This window comes from Phaseolus vulgaris, chromosome 4, assembly GCF_051622355.1.
Source record: "Phaseolus vulgaris cultivar YP4 chromosome 4, ASM5162235v1, whole genome shotgun sequence".
NCBI classification, from domain to species: Eukaryota; Viridiplantae; Streptophyta; class Magnoliopsida; order Fabales; family Fabaceae; genus Phaseolus; species Phaseolus vulgaris.
In genome coordinates, this window is record NC_143501.1 from 47,656,223 (window position 1) to 47,673,393 (window position 17,171).

General features: G+C 30.8%; 1 protein-coding gene across 2 annotated transcripts; it reads left to right on the forward strand.

The window, feature by feature from the left end:
- Window positions 1–6,032: 6,032 nt before the first annotated feature.
- Window positions 6,033–16,918, forward strand: LOC137837949 (putative serine/threonine-protein kinase SIS8). Of its 2 annotated transcripts, none has more exons than XM_068647133.2 (13): window positions 6,033–6,648; window positions 8,173–8,613; window positions 9,016–9,119; window positions 9,332–10,551; window positions 10,644–10,684; window positions 11,070–11,138; window positions 12,437–12,537; window positions 14,141–14,219; window positions 14,331–14,429; window positions 14,520–14,588; window positions 14,990–15,039; window positions 15,782–15,958; window positions 16,364–16,918. In XM_068647133.2, exons 1-13 carry the CDS (start codon window positions 6,160–6,162, stop codon window positions 16,515–16,517), a joined length of 3,093 nt encoding a protein of 1,030 aa, XP_068503234.2. In that variant the 5' UTR covers window positions 6,033–6,159; the 3' UTR covers window positions 16,518–16,918. The 2 variants fall into 2 exon arrangements, with proteins under 2 accessions (XP_068503234.2, XP_068503235.2); XM_068647134.2 differs by having other exon boundaries at window positions 6,508–6,648; window positions 8,154–8,613.
- Window positions 16,919–17,171: the final 253 nt, after the last annotated feature.

The window sequence follows — 17,171 nt, forward strand, 5'->3', positions numbered from 1 at the left end:
AATTTAATTTCTTTGTGTGACTTGGTGCTGAAGATATATAACGAATATAACTTTCAATTCATTTATTTTAATCATTTTGTCAAAGTTTTTTTAACCCTCTAAATGAAAAAAAAAGACATACACTAATTAATTCATATATGTTTATATAATATATTATATGTAATTAAATCACACGTATAATTAATTGAATTTTGACTCAATTGGGTGTTTTTCTAATAGGTTTTGAAAGCTATTTGTTGGAGATCCTACATCGACTAGAGATGAAGACAATTCATTGTATATAAGTGGATGCAAACCTCAACCTCATGAGTCGGTTTTATGGAGTTGAGTTAGGCTTAAAGTTCACTTCGTAATATAGTATTAGAGCCTTTTCGATCCTATCCTAACGATCCTTTTAAAAATTATGGATGATTCATTGTGTTAACAAGGAAAAATAAAATAAGAGAAAAAAAATATGTCCACTATTTGACAAAGAAAACAATTAAAATATGCTTTCATGTTTTTTTTTCAAAAACATTTAGATCATATATATATATATTATTTTTTAATTACTTTCTAGATAACTAAACAAGAGAAAATAATTTTTATGTTTTCAACTAAGAAATTTATAAAATTGTCTCACTTTTCGTCTTTTTCCTTTGTTTTATTTTACTCTATAAACATAATACTTAGTATCTTGTGACAAAAATAAGAAAATAGAATAATTTGGTAGAACCTCTTTAATAAGTTTATTGAAAAAATTATTAAATAAAAATTAATTTTATAAAAAAAATAGTTATTAATTGACTAAATTAGATATTATTTAAATATTATAAAATTAATAATATCTAAAATAATTTTTATTATTGATAAATAATTTTTAAATTGATATCTAATTAGGTAACAAAATTTCAACTACAAATTATTATTATTATTTTTTTATAAAGCTTTCATGTTAGGCATCATTGTACACCTTGACATCCCAATTAGATTGACACCCCAAGTAATAACAATAATTTGTCATCACATGAAAAAAAATATTATTAAAAAAATAAATGAGAGGATTAGACCAAAACTCCTTCTTTTAAACTTCTTCCATAACATCTATAAGTCCGTAAAACTCAATAACCAAAACAGTTTGAATGTGAATAAACATAAAAAAAACAACCAATAAACTTTTCCATACGCAAGACGAGAATATGTAGAACAATATATAAACAAAAATTCACAGACACATGGAATATATAACTCTATATTACATTAATTTTGAAGATAAACATGAAGATGTATATAGTTGAATATTTCAAATTGTGGTGTGAACCCAATTCCTCATTTCTCTTCATTATTCAAATGTTTGGATGAATGGTCACGAAATGTGTATTGAGGGCAAAAAATCATCAAATTCGTCACATTATATTTGGTTGTTTATGAGAGGAATCTTTACTTAAAATAGAAAAATTCCTTCAACTTGTTCTTTTTGCTGAAATTGAAATGGAAAAGAAAAAAATTGTACTATTTCATCATATGATCCATCAAATCCATGCTAAAAAAAGCAACCTAAAATATTGGAGTATTTGTTTATATTTTACATTGCTTCAAACCCCAAAAGAATAGATTTTGCATGTTGCTTGGTTTGACTTTCCAAATACACTAATATTTTTTTATTGGATTCCAAGAATGAGTGAGAGAAGAAAAAAATAACAATTTTTTTAAATAAAAAATTGTTTTCATGGAAAAATATCTTTCTAATATGTCCTTAGTTTTGTTCTGAAATTATTATTAATATTTTATTTTAAGAACAAATCAAATACATGTTTCATTACTACACACAAGTTTAAGCACTACAATAACCAAGTTGGTTTTATTTAAATCATTACAAAATCATTTATTAAAAAAACAAATTTTGAGATAAAAAATAATTAATCGTTATATTAATTAAATTAAATATTATTTTAAAAATTAAAAAATATTGATATATAAAATAATTTCTATTATTAATAAAAATTATAAATTAATTTATAAATCAGTATCTAACTATTTATCGATTTTACAACTGAATTTTATTGGTAGGTAACTATATATCAATTTAGAAACTAGTTTATAAATTTTATTAATAATAGAAACTAATATAAATATCAATAATTTTTATATTTTTAAAATAATATCTAATTTAATCAATTTAATTAATTATTTTTATTTCTAAAATTAGTTTTTATTTAATAATTATCTTGTAATGAATATGTGTTTAATGCTCTAGCAATTTTAGATAAAGTTTTCTTAAACCTAAAACTAATGTTCTTATGTGCATAGCTTGATTGTAAGACAACCCTTTTAATTTAAGGGACTAAATAAATGAAGCCATGAAACTATTATTATTTTGATAAAATAAATGTAGTTTAAGAGGATGAGAGGCTCCCACATGAACCCTCCAAAGTAGGGCACCATAAAAGAAAGAAGAGACACACACAAACAAACACCTCTACATGTATTGGATCAACTACTTTTCTCATCATCTCACTTTGATTTTTTTTAGGTTAAAGGATGAATCATCCAAAGTAAGATTAAGTTGTGGTGAAGGGTTAAGAATTTGAGGTAAGAGGTGATGATTTGTAGTGATCCACAACAATAAAACCTTTGAAAAGGTGTGTGTTGTGTCTCTTTCATTTTGATATATAATCAAAGTATATGGGCTAGGGTTTAGAACAAGTCATTTTCCTTCATGAGTAAACCCTTGTTGGATGAAGACATAACATGAATACAACCATTGGTCAACATTAACAAAAATCAACACATATTATTTAATATCAAAATAATAAACCCTACTTATGACTTTTTCTTTCATTCTCCTACACACATTTTTTCTTTCTCTTTAACTTAATGCACTTTTTGTTGCCTTTGCTGAGGGTTCTTCTTAATCATTTTTTTCTTTGCTGCAAATTAATGTTTTTAATTTAGTTTATCCAATCATAAAAAAATATCCAGTCATAAGTTAGGATTCTGGTTCAACTTTAGAGATTTTTATATATATATATATATATATATATATATTTTTGCTAAAAAGAATGAAACCTTTTTATTCATTTAAAAAAAAAATTGCTAGAAAAATTATTAAATAAAAACTAATTTGAGATAAAATAATGACTATGTTAGATATTATTTTATAGCATGAAACCTTTATATATTGAAACTTTATTCATTTAAAAAAAAAGTTATTAAAAAAATTATTAAATAAAAATTAATTTGAGAGGAAAAAAATAATATTAACTATATTAGATACTATTTTATAGACTAACAAATTATTGGTATAGTTTTTAAATTAGTATTTAATTAGTTAATTGATATCTAACTAAATACTAATTTTAGAATTTAAAGTAGTTAGTAGTTAAAATCTTGTTAACTAATTAAATACAAATTTAAAAAGTAATTTATAAATTTTATTAATAATAGAAACTACTTTAAATATTAATAATATTTTTAATTTCTAGTATAATATTTAATTTAATTGTGTAATTATTTTTTTTACTCTAGAATTTGTTTTTATTTAACATTAGTTATTGTAGTACTGGTAAAACTTTGTTATTAGAGTATAATTTTGTAAATTGGCAATAGATTAATCAGCATTAAAATTCTTCGTTAATTCATCTGCATGAAATAATTTATTTTTCGGCTCTGATAATAAATAAAATTGAACTCAATTATGTACAAAATTCAATTGTTTTTCAACTGTATAAATATTCTTTTTATGTTTTTATAGTTCTTATGTTTTTCATTTTATGATTGTTTTATACCATAAAACGACTAATATCGGATATTAAAGTATAGAAAAATTACTCATACATAGAATAAAACATAAATGTTTTAATTTAAGTATTAACACATTAACGTATGTGCATCATGAAATAATTAATTAAATCCTCAACTAATTAAGAACAGTAATTAAGCATCTTCGTGCTGTATCGTTTATTTTTTCTGCAGGAAGAAAGTATATAAACAAACAGAATAAATAGTGCAAAATGGAAAGTTTGATGAATAATTTGGTAAATTTTTCTACTAAACTATTTTTGCACGACGATAATACTTATTTTACATAATTAACATAAATTTAAAATTCCTCAAAATAAAAATTTAAAAAAGACCATGTTTTCTTATGTTAAAACCATTTTAATATGTTTTTTAGCCCTAAGTATGTTTCAGGTTCCAACTTACTTTTATTTTGAATACCAATAAATTTTTTCTTTAAATTGAATATTTAATAAATTAAATTTTTATTTTAAATCTCCTTGGTTGTAATGGTTGATAAATTATTTGTATTAACTATATTTCGTTTCTTATATTGACCTAAGAAGTCACCAAAAATTGGAGTTGTTACAATAAACAAAATATTGAAGAATTAAAAAAAATTATAATATTTTCTAAAATTTTATGTACCTTTTTTTGTTAATATATGAGTTTTGATCTAATCTCTCGTATTTTTCTTTAATAATATTTTTTTTCATGTGATAATAAATGATTGTTGTTATTCGAAGTCAACCTAGTTGAGATGTCAAGTTTCATAATTATATAGAAGATTTTATAGAACAAATATTTTCTAAAATTTAAACCAGAATAAATACAAATAAAATTTGTATTCATAAACTTAAACCACATTTTTAAATTTATTATGGTTTAATTTAAAAAATATTAAATATTAAAAACAAAAAATAGGAGAGGTTGAACATATTTAAGTTTATTGTTTTATGAACTTTTCTACTAAAAAGTGAGTAGTAGTAAAAGACTCATTACTTTTTATCTGTCCAACACTAAAAATGGCAAATATAGAAAATAATTTACTTAGCCAAATGGAGTAGTGTTGAATTGAGTTATATGATATACACCATGAAAGATGGTTAGTGACAAACAAAGTGGAAATTTTTTATTATTTATTATTATTATTATTATAATAGTTGTTGAAGAATGGTGAATGGTGAATATGGAAGCTTGAGCATGAAAGTGAGTTTTTGCCACTTCCACTTCAAAACCATTTTGTCCTCTTGTTGGAAAAAAGAGTGGCAAATATCACCAAAGACAAAAATTAGTTTTGCTTCAAATAACCAAAGGGATTTTTTTTTTAATTATAAAGTATAATGCAGATGTTTGTGCATCCTCTTCATGAAAATAAATTTATTGACTTTTTTAACTACTTTCAACAAATATATTTGAAGTGATTTTTGATTAATTTACAATGTAAAAAGGTTCCTACATGTGCTGAAATCAAGTTTTCATCTTCCAGTTTGAGTGTCATGTTTGGTGTAAATTTCATAAATTTGAGGTGAATTTAGTTTTGTTCATTTCTAGTTCCTAAGAAGTAATTTTCAAAGGTCTAAAACCATGTTTTAAAATTTGAAAAGTATTGAACTTTGTGAAAAGTTAAACACAAAGTAAAGCTGTGTTCAATTTCATGGCATTTTGAGTTTGGAAACTAGAGGGTGAGAAGAAAGGAAGAAAGAAAAAACCAACAAGTGGTGTGTTTCATTGGTTGTTGTGTTTCCCACCAAGTTTACCTTTTTCTGGGTCCTTCAAATCCTTCTGCCCCTCTACTCAAGTGGGTCATCCTTTGTGGCCCCTACTACTTCTTCCACTTGTTGTTTTTTCTCTCTCTTTCTCTCTACTCTATTTACAATTTACCCTTTTAATCTTCTCTTAAACACTCCACCCTCCTTCTATTTTTGTGCTAGAAAGATCCATCTTTCTCAATCTGGGGTGCTCAGTGATTCTCGTTTTTTTTCCTCTTTCTGCTTCCTAAAGATGATGATGATGAGGATGTGTGGAGTGGTGTAATAGTGTTACAGAACATTTGAAGTTGGTGGAGTTGAGGCTGCACATGTTTAATTCAGTTGGTGTATTTTCTGAGACTCTCAACAGTGTTTATCTGTTGTTACCTGGGGTAAAGGAATCTGCTCCATTTCAATCCAAGGCATCTGGATCGCCTTGATTGGGCAAGGGTTGAAAAAGGGTACTGTTGTTTGATTTGGTATTTATTTGGGTTTAAAGAGCCAGCAAAAAAAAAAAAAAAAGAAGAAGCTTTTTCTTTAATGGTTCTTCTTCTATGAGAAAGTGATTTGGATTTCATGCTTGGTCCAAGATCATTATGGAGGTGTTTCCACTTCTCTAGCATTCAGTGCTTTTGCTCAGTGGAAAGATATGAAGAACCTTCTTAAGAAGCTTCACATCATGTCTAACCGATCAGAGAATGAACAAGGGTCTTCTTCATCCAAGGGCAGCAAGTCCAATATTGGTTCATCTTCCAAGAAGATTCTGCGCTCAAAGCCCACTCAAAGTTCTGAGCAAAAGCCCTTATCTGGGCTCTCCAGTTGGTTGCATTCAGTTGCCAATAGGCAGAGTCCTAGTCCTCCTCCCTCTTTGAGCCAGGCAGGGGGCGTGAGAATGGAGGCATCTGATGCAGTGAGCAGTGGTGGTTTGGATGTTGTGTCAGATTCAGCTAGGCTTGATTCAGAGTCTAGTGCTTCCAGGGATCCTGAAGTGGAGGAAGAGTATCAGATACAGTTGGCCTTAGAGCTGAGTGCAAAGGAGGATCCGGAGGCTGTGCAGATTGAAGCTGTTAAGCAGATCAGTTTGGGATCTTGTGACCCTGGTTATACACCAGGTGAAGTTGTGGCCTACCGGTATTGGGTAAGTCACTTCATTCACATTCTTCTTGTTTTCATGCTGCTGCTGGAAGAAAAGTCATTGGAAGTCGTAAGTTTGATAATCAGGTCATTCTTAGCGGAATATGATTATACGAGACTTCTAGAATTTTGAAAAGATTTTCAGATGTGTAGATTGGTACTTCATTCTTCATTGGCATTGTTTGGACTATGAAGTTTTAATTAGGGGTATAGATCTTAGCATGAAGATGAATGAAGAGAAAAGAAAAATGGAAGAAAGGGTATGAGACTGTATTTACATCACATGCGATTGCACTTATTCATGTGGGGTTTTTCCTTTGACCTTTCTTACCCTTTTGGTATGACAGGGATAGCAAATCGTGATAGTTGGTAGAATTTGGACATTGTTAAATATATTAGTAGCATTCTGAACTATGCTTTTAGGGTGGAAATTCTAACATCATTCGGCATCAGCTGTATTTCTTGAGAAGTGATGTTTAAATCATGGCAAAGATGCATTGCATCCTTGCAGTATGGACTAATCTGGCGTACAACCTGGATATTAATGATGGTTTAGAATATAACAAATTGATTGGCTTCTCGATACGAAAATAAGGGAAAATTTCATTTGGATTTTAGAGTTAAAGTTATGTTTAAATACAGAGACCAAAATATGATTCTTTCAATGGAAGTTTAAGGTCTTTGGCCCTTGAATAAAGGAAAAACTTATTTCTCTTAAGATTCTGAAACCACTCTGATAAAATGATGGACATAATGTTATAAATGTTATGAACCATTTACCGGTCCTTTTCACCTAGCAACTTAAGCTTTGAGGGATGTTTGGTTCATGACAGAACAAACTTATATTGTCTAGACTTTGATTTGCAGCCCTAATACGATAAATTTCAGCAAAAGTAGGTGGGCTTGTGCATTATCAATGCATCTAGCTCAAAGGGTTCGGGTGAGGGCCTGCGGTAGATATGTAAGAGACCATTTGTGTCTTCACCTAATAACTTAAGCTTTTGGAATAATTGGTCCATGACACATTAATCAGAGAAATAATATTAATTCTTATTTACATAACTTGCATATAGGTATTTTCTTGTTCAAATGCCTCTTAAATTGTTTAGTGTCCAATCCTTAATCTTTTAGTCATACAAAATGTTTGTATAGAATGTTGCTAGCCTGGTATACTTTGCTGGGATGGTTTCCATAGAGCTTATGCATTTGGAATTATTAGTGTTATTCTAAGCTTTTTATGAGATCTTTGGTTATAGACTTGGAGTCACGGTTGTCCTTTTATAGAGATAATTGCAGATCTTTTTTACTTTCTTTAGGCTTCAAATGCAGTTTTTGGTTCTATGGTTTAGGATTTAGTATTTACATAGATTGATATATATTGTTTTGATTGTTTTAGATGATGCATGCATCAAACGGTTGTTATATAAGGAACTTACTCCTATGTGTCATCTGGTTAGTTGACCCTATTTGTCCTACTTATATTCCTTTCTAACTTATCTCATATCGTAGATTTATCCGTGCTTCACAGAATTACAATGCTCTTGGTTATGATGACAAGATCTTGGATGGTTTCTACGATCTGTATGGGAACTTAACTGAGTCAAAGCCTACAAGAATGCCTTCCCTTGAAGATTTGCAACTGCAAGGAGCATCAATCTCAGGTAGTGCTTCGTGCGAAGCTGTCTTGGTCAATAGGGCTGCTGATTCAAATTTGTTGAAACTTGTGCAAAAGGCCCAGGAGTTGACTGGCAGATCAAGTTCAGATATTGAAGTTATAGATAGCAATTTGGTTCGCAAGCTTGCAATATTTGTGGCTGACTATATGGGTGGACAAGTTGGAGATCCTGAAAGTATGACAAGAGCATGGAGGAGTCTTAGTTACAGTCTCAAAGCAACCCTTGGTAGCATACTTTTGCCACTTGGTTCTCTGACTATTGGATTGGCTCGGCATCGGGCATTGTTGTTTAAGGTATTTATCCCACCAGTTTTGTTTTGTGGTTTGAGTTTCAATTAGGAATTATCCCATGTATTAGTTGTAGAAGGCTCTAATGAAAGTTGTTGTTAGGTTTACACCAAAAAAGTTGTTAGAATATGTCAAGGTTCAAGAGAAGGATCAATTTTGGGTGAACTACACAAACTCTGATGTCTTTATTATATTCTCTTACTTCTTAGTACTTCACAATTTTACTATACATTTATGATATAACAACAAAAGCTTTTTCCTGTTGGTTTGGGCTGTGTATATGGATCAAGCACGTTATTATGTCTAATATAGCATAATTTTTATGTTTGTGAACTTTCTCTATTCTCTGATGTATTTTCCAATGAGTCCTGGTATGCAGTAAAAAATATTGATTTATAATAAATGTAGGTTCTAGCTGATAGTTTGGGCATCCCATGTCGGTTGGTGAAGGGGCTGCAATATACAAGTTCCGACAACGTGGCTATAAACTTTGTCAAGATTGATGATGGAAGGTAACTTTCATTAGTTTTTATTTATAGTATTGGCAAGTACGCTGAATCTTTTTGTTTATAATTATCTGCACATTGCCAATGCCATTGAGATATTATCTGTCATCAATTTTCTATTGGATAGAAAACACACGGAATGGCGTCTCTCAATGTTTTGTGTCATATTGTTCTAGGATAGAAGCTGTATTTTAACATGTGCTTGATTTGAATTTCAGGGAATACATTGTTGATCTAATGGCAGATCCTGGAACACTTATTCCATCTGATGCAACTGGATCACAGATAGAGTGCGATGAATCTTCCTATGTGGCCAGTCCTTCATCTAGAGACCTTGATTCCTCACATGTAGCATCATCCAGCAGTGGTGTTGGAAGTTCATACGAAGAAACTTTGGATTTGGGGATGTTGGACAAAGGAAACAGATCAAAACATATAGGTAAATTATCTGATGTAAGCGTGCCCTCTACGGGAAAGGAAGAATCAATAAGACCCTTGTTTGAATTTAAAAGCCCTCACAATGTTGAGAAGATCGCGGAGCAGGAAGCTCCTGGCAGACCTAATCATCCACATGTACATGCAAGATCTCCATCTTGGACTGAAGGGATCAGTTCTCCTGCAGTACGTAGGATGAAAGTCAAAGATGTTTCTTTATACATGATTGATGCTGCAAAGGAAAACCCTCACTTAGCCCAGAGACTTCATGACGTTTTACTTGAAAGTGGTGTGGTTGCTCCTCCAAATCTATTTTCTGAAATTTATGATGATGACTCAGGTTCCTCAACTGAGGCCTACTTTCCAACAGAAGAAAATGATGAACCTAAGCAGGGAAGTGGACAGAAAGAAGCTGAGCTTGATGGTAATCTCTTTCATGCTCGAATTTTGCCTCCTTTGGCTCACAATAGAGTTCAGAGCAAAGCAAGTTCTAGTGATCAGGTAGAGCATTCTAAACCTGTAGAAGGTTTAGGAATAAACCTTCCTCTTTATACAAGGGAACCAGCTGTACAGCATATACCATCTCAGGTAAAATATGGTCAAAATGTTGCTGCTGCTGCAGCTGCCGCCGCTGCCGTTGTTGCATCTTCTATGGTAGCTGCGGTGGCAAGATCTAGCATTGACTCAAACATAGATCTTCCAGCAGCAGCAGCTGCTACTGCTACTGCTGCAGCTGTAGTAGCAACAACTGCTGCTGTCAGTAAACAGTATGAACAAGGCAGTCGAAGCGATGGAGATACAGACAGTGCTGGTTATGACCTGAAGGGTAGTGGTGATGGAGAACATATAGCTTTAGGAGCAAATTCAGAAGCTGACCGAAGATCTGATAGATCAGTATTAAGTAATGATAGCACAAAATCTGACTCTGCATTAGATGATCAGGATGTTGCTGAGGTTGACATTCCGTGGGAGGAAATCTCCCTCGGTGAGCGTATTGGACTTGGTATTAACTGTACTTTCTTCTATAAGAACTGATTACATTATTTTCTTAGATGGTAGGTACTATTTATCTGGTTTTGCACGTTTGATATGCAGGATCATATGGGGAGGTGTATCGTGGTGAATGGCGTGGAACTGTGAGTTTCTTATATTCTTGAACTTGAATCTATTGATATTGTTATTTTCACCAAGGCATGTGTTATCCAACTTTATTTTACTATTATCCTTTTTTTAAAAATGAAATAAACAGTGTCAAGACTTATTACTGATGCACTTGCACCTGGGTATGTGCTACAAATTATGAAATGTAATCTTTTTTTTAGTTGAATGTGCCTGTGCCAATGCCAAGAATTCTTGGGCTTTAGTTGCATTCTGATCTGAACAAAATATTTTTTTTTGCAATATTTACTACTAGCTCACTTCACATTTTATTATTGTCTGTATTGTTAGGATAATTTTCTGCTATATTATAGATTATAGAATTCTTACACCTACAGTACATTTCTGCTTTTTGGTTCGTAGGAAGTTGCTGTAAAGAGATTTCTAGATCAAGATATATCTGGTGAATCACTTGAAGAGTTCAAAACTGAAGTACGCGCCATCTCTACTTCCCCACTGTATTTCTTTTGGATTGTTTACTCATTTTTGCAGTGTGATCTAGTGGTTTATGTTTTCAGTTGCTTGCATTGATGTGATTTGTGTGCTTCACCTTCTTAACAACATATAATAAGGCTGCAAATTTTTTTTGTTAAGATTACTAAACTTTTCACTTTTCTAGTCTAATTTGAAAATTGTAGTATACTTCGATTAGTGTGGATTTTAGCTTTTGCTTTAAAATATGAGTATTGGTTCAATTTAATTTCCGCTTTGTTTACAGATTTGCTAATTTATTCAAATCCTAATTCCTCAGGTGAAATTTAAAAGTTTTCAGTGTAGAACTCCCTAAACTATTACAAGGTTTATGTTTCTATTTACCAAATAGATCAAAAGTCATCCCAAGGTTGATGAAGTCTTGAGAGGGTTAAGAACACGGGACATAAACACGAAGATAAAGAAATAAAATTTCATTAATAATCCAAATTAGAGATTCAGGAATTAGAATTATATTGAAATTCACCCAACCCTAACAAAAAGGGTAAAGCTAGACACAGAAAATAGAAGCAAAAATAAAGAAAAGGGACCCCTTGAAGAGACTTGAGTTTCCACCCTTTTTGTCCTTCCCATACCTTAGCTTTTGGAGAGATGATGAATGCTCTTAAAAGTGTGTGAAAAAAATCAAAATATCCCAAATTCTTTCTTTAATCCTATTTATGAATGATGATCTAGAGGTCCAGGCTCAATGCTTTCAAAAGCTTTAATCCTTTAAAACTCCAATTTTTCATCTTTATTTGTTAACTTAAAGTATAAAGAAAATATTGAAAATAAATAAAACTTCTAACTAAATTTTACAGATTATCTCTTTCACTCTAGTTTTCTAAAATTTATTTTGTTCAAAGCAAACTAATTTTAAATTCAACATTAGTGGCTTAAAATCCCTTTGAATATAAAAGGAAAAATTAGATAATCCAACAGATTATGATTATCTATTTTCTACTTTCTTTATTTACGAGAATATCTTATGTTTCTCTCTGTTAAAAAGTTATGTCTTTTCTCTAATCAAATTTTTTCTTTGATGAGGATAAATAAAGCTTTATGTGATACAGTCCATGTTGATAAACTCATTTGTTTTGTTCTGCTATTTTTTCTGATGTATATTCAGATACTTTACAATGTGTCAGATTAGATCCACTTTCTGTGATTTTCATGAAGCTAATGTGCATTTTTACTTTGAATGCCAACACTATTGTGTAAATTAAATTTCAGAAAGCTTATGATATTAATTTCAATAGGTCAAAATAATGAAAAGATTGAGGCATCCAAATGTTGTTCTCTTCATGGGAGCAGTAACTCGACCTCAAAATCTTTCAATTGTTACTGAATTTCTTCCCAGGTACTTCAAATTCTTGATTTCTCAGTGATTCATTAGTTATGTGGGATTGTTTATAGTCAAATTGAATTTTTTTCCAGAAATTGATATTTCCCTCCTTTGAAATTGTACTGCATGAAATTTTTTGTATCTATATAGGAGAATGTTTTGACAAACTTCTCTATAACATTTTTAGAAAATTGAAAGAGATAAAACGAGCTAAAATTAGCTTATACATTGGTTAAAAATAAGAATTTAGAGAAACTGTATTAGAGAACTTCTGCAAATTGGCTTATGGAGAAACTCATTTCACTTTTTCACATTCTTCTCTTCTGTTCTTCCCAAATTTGTTTACTAAATGATGTGGGCAAGTGGCATATAGCCCCAATGCTAATTGGAAAGAAATAGCTAAACTTTCTGAGATTTAGTGATTTATTTGTTTTTTAATAATCTGAATTGCATATTCTAATAGATGAATATTCTACACATGCATTTTCAAACTTTTTGTACACACTTTTACATCTTATTTATTTAAACCTAACTTGTCTTCTGTCACATGTATGAATATTGACATAACTTTTGTGTTCAAATTTTATTAATTTGGATCCCTACAACTTCCTTTACACTTGTGTGTTTCCACAGGAAATTTGACAATTTACAAGACCATTTAAATTTATTGGGTTTTAATTTTTTCGTTTGGATAAAGTAATTCAATTACTACCAAATACACAAATTATTTAAATATCAATTAATAATTAAAAAATATCAATATTGATGATATTTTTTAGTTGATCTTGGTTGATTTTATTTTTTGGTCAAATTTTGTCAAGATTTTTCAACTGACATTGATGAAGTTTTTTATCAATTGAGTCGACCAACACTTTTTTGTCGACTTTTCAGTTGATGTCAGTTGAAAAATCCCTCCAAGTGACATTGATAAAAAGCAATTGTAGTTAACATTGGCTGCAATTTTTTCTAAACAACATTAAAAAAATTCTAACAAATTATTGACAAAGAATAGCACTAATAAAAAAAAATCACTACAAACATTGACAAACAAAATAGACATCAATTTGTATCCGCCAAAAAAAACCTCCTTGGCAAAGAAAACCTTGACTCGAGTGAACAATAAAAGTGGTTCACAAAAAAAAAATCCTAACAATGTAAATAAAAAGATAACTCATGTTCTCTTAAACAATAAAAACCATGGTGTCAACATCAAGCAAAAAATATTGCTCACAACAATGTCTCGGTTCAAACCGACAATGCCCCAACCAAAATCAAGTTGAGGAGAAAATATAAAAATAGAAAACATGAACTTGAGAGTATGAAGAAATTTAAATTCTTATTTTTTTAGGGTGGAATTTGAAATTCTCTAATTTTCTATTAATCCCATTACTCATAAAATTCTAAAATTTCAATTTCTTTTAACTATCATTACCCAAACAACATATTTTGTCACAAAGCATTTCAGATTTTCTATAAGGATGGATTATCCTCTTAAAATCCTCTATCTAAAACACTACTATGGTATTTATTTAATGTGATTGATTAATACTTTTGGAGGGCTTTTTTGTTTTTTTGTTTTTCTTTCTTCAAATACTGAGATCTAGATTATCTTCTGCAGAGGAAGTTTGTATAGATTGCTTCATAGACAAAACAATCAATTAGATGAGCGAAGGCGTTTGAAGATGGCTATTGATGCTGTAAGATTTATTGTTTTTCATTGATGCATCACTGATTAGAAAGGAACTGCTAATTTGCTATAACCAACCTATAAAGCTCATTTGATATAATTTGTTTCTTTTGAATCTCAGGCTCGAGGTATGAACTATTTGCACAACTGCACTCCAGTGATAGTGCATCGGGATTTGAAGTCCCCAAATCTTCTTGTTGACAAAAATTGGGTTGTGAAGGTGCAATCTATTTTCATGATAAAAAATTATTGGTATCATGGAGGATGCTTTGTGTTGACTTTGATGATGTTTGATTTGTCTGTTGAATAGGTATGTGATTTTGGCTTATCACGAATGAAGCATAGCACATTCCTTTCTTCCAGATCAACTGCAGGAACAGTAAGCTATCTTAAAACTCTATTCATTTCAGCTTATTTATTCTTTCATCCCTTTGCTTGCATGGTTGTTCACAGTGTTAAATGTTTAATTGAAGTCATGCCATATATGCATCTGTACATACACATACAATAGTGAAAAGTGTTCATGAATGCAATATCAGAATAAAACACATCACATTATAGGGCAGGTAAATGCTGGTTAGTGTTTCAGCCAGCGATATTCATCTATGTATATGGTTGTCTCTTTTTCCACGTCTCGTATTTATCATAGGTTTTTTCTTTATTTGAGCATTTCCTATGCATTCAATTCTTGCATTGCCATTCTTTTTACGTCTCATCTTATCAATAAAAGATTGTCCAGCTAAATATATTAGTTAATCCATTTTTCATATCATGTTTTAGGCTGAGTGGATGGCTCCCGAGGTGTTGAGAAATGAACCTTCAAATGAGAAGTAATTTTTTTACTCAAGTTTGTCACTGTTAATATTATTTTTTATTGTTATTTATCTGTTACTATTGTTGTTGTTATTGTTATTATGCCGGAGGGGTACAAGGTGCAGTTGCATCCTTTCTCTTCTTTCAACTCCTCCTTTACTTAAAATTGTCACTAAATGATATGCTGCATATTTGTACCACATGTGAATATTTGTTCTGTTAAGTGTAGCATGTGTAGGCTTGTTAAGAAACAACTATTATTTTGCATTGTTATACAATAAATCTTTGGCAAGTAGTAACTATCTATTTTTGCATTGTTATATGGATAATTTCTCATGAAGAAAGCTTGTTGGAGTCCTTGATATTCTAGGTGTTGTCTTTCTGCCCTGTTGCCATTTTTCATGATTTTATTTAATGGTTTCCTAAGAAAAAAAAGCTAAATGTTGTGGTATTGTGCAATGTCTGTTGCATACAGTTGAAGCAAAACGCCTGCTCTTTCAAGGGTGTTTTGTGTATCCTTTGATATGGTATTGAATAGGGCTTTATATACGTATTACTGTCATTTTCAAACTTGTTAGGCCCAAAATTTTCTCTTAGCTTCCTTTCATTGTTGTAGTTACCTTTTTCCTCTATTTAATACAATATTCTTTCATCAACAAGAAATATTTGAAGCTTGTTTACTTGTTCATATTGGCTTTACCACTTTTTAAAAACCCTTCATGGTTTTATGATGCTAATAAGGTGTGATCCAATATCTAGGTGTGATGTATATAGCTTTGGGGTCATATTATGGGAGCTCTCTACTTTGCAGCAACCCTGGGGTGGAATGAATCCAATGCAAGTTGTTGGTGCTGTGGGTTTCCAGCATCGCCGTCTTGACATTCCTGATGATGTAGACCCTACCATAGCAGACATTATCAGGAAATGCTGGCAAACGTGAGTAAACTTTTCATTCTAAAATGTTTCTAAACTTTTGGTGCATTTTTTTCATGACAGCATTTGCTACATATGTTGGTTTGCTTTGTCTGAAATAAACTAATCTCGGAAAACATGTTCATGTATTATGAAATTGAACACGGTTTTTAATAACTTTATTGACAAGTGACTGCAATCAGCTGGTGTGTGCATCACTATATAAGGTTACCAGGTAAAACAATAGTAGGAATGATATGATTCAAATGCTTCTGTAGCAATTGTTTCAGAACACAACCAAGTTATCTTGTTGCATAGTGATACGTAACATGAAAACTTTTATAAAAAAAAAACCAAGTGATCTTACATGGATGTGTCTCGAAAATTTTCTATTTTGCTTAATTGGGTGTTTTTCTTTTTGTATTATAGAGATCCAAAGTTGAGACCTACATTTGTGGAAATATTGGCGGCTCTGAAGCCATTACAGAAGACAATTTTTAGCTCTCAAGTGCCTCGACCAAGTGCATCGGGGAAGCATGAGAAGGGTCAGTCATCGCGTGTTGTAGAAGACACAGCAAGATAGGAAACAATCATACAACTAACCAAATCTTTGTTCATTTTGCTGCTGAAAAGGTGGAGAACAAGTTGTCAAGTTGTATAGAATTTTTTGCAATGAAAAAAGTGAGTGGTTGAAACCATCACCTTACTTACATTATTGTCCAACTTGTGATTCTTTCCACTCTTGTTTCTTTCCTTTTTACTTTCTCTCATTGTTTTCTCTTTTGTTGTTGGTTTTCCTTTTGCAATCTGCAAGTGCAGTCATTGTCAGGTTGTCCCATTTGTTTGTACACAATTCTTTTGTAATTGTGGTAATATCAATTCTCAATTTTGCTGTCCATAAATAATTATGAAATTTTGCAGCTGTAACTTTTAACAGTTTAAGAAAGATGCAGAAGGAGTGAAAAATTGTTCAAATGCCTTAAATTTTGTGTGCCTAGTTTGAGTGTGCCAAACGTTTTCCCTCACACTGCATATCTGGTATGTGAAAGTGAAAGGACATATTTGGTGTGTGAAAGGACAAAAGTAATACAAGGTGTTCATATTTAATATAACTTTGTGGTGTTTTTCTATACCAGAATTAAACCTTTACTTCCATAGCACCTTGATTTTTAATAGGGTTAAATATTTTTTTTCGTATATATACTATATAATACGAAAATAGTTTTTTGTTTTTAGT

Excerpts from the sequence above, each read along its gene's own strand:
- LOC137837949 (XM_068647133.2), top strand. The coding sequence starts at position 6,160 with ATGAAGAACCTTCTTAAGAAGCTTCACATCATGTCTAACCGATCAGAG. Across the intron at positions 8,614-9,015 it reads ATCGGGCATTGTTGTTTAAG|GTTCTAGCTGATAGTTTGGG; the intron begins GTATTTATCCCA and ends TAATAAATGTAG. Across the intron at positions 14,220-14,330 it reads TGAAGATGGCTATTGATGCT|GCTCGAGGTATGAACTATTT; the intron begins GTAAGATTTATT and ends TTTGAATCTCAG.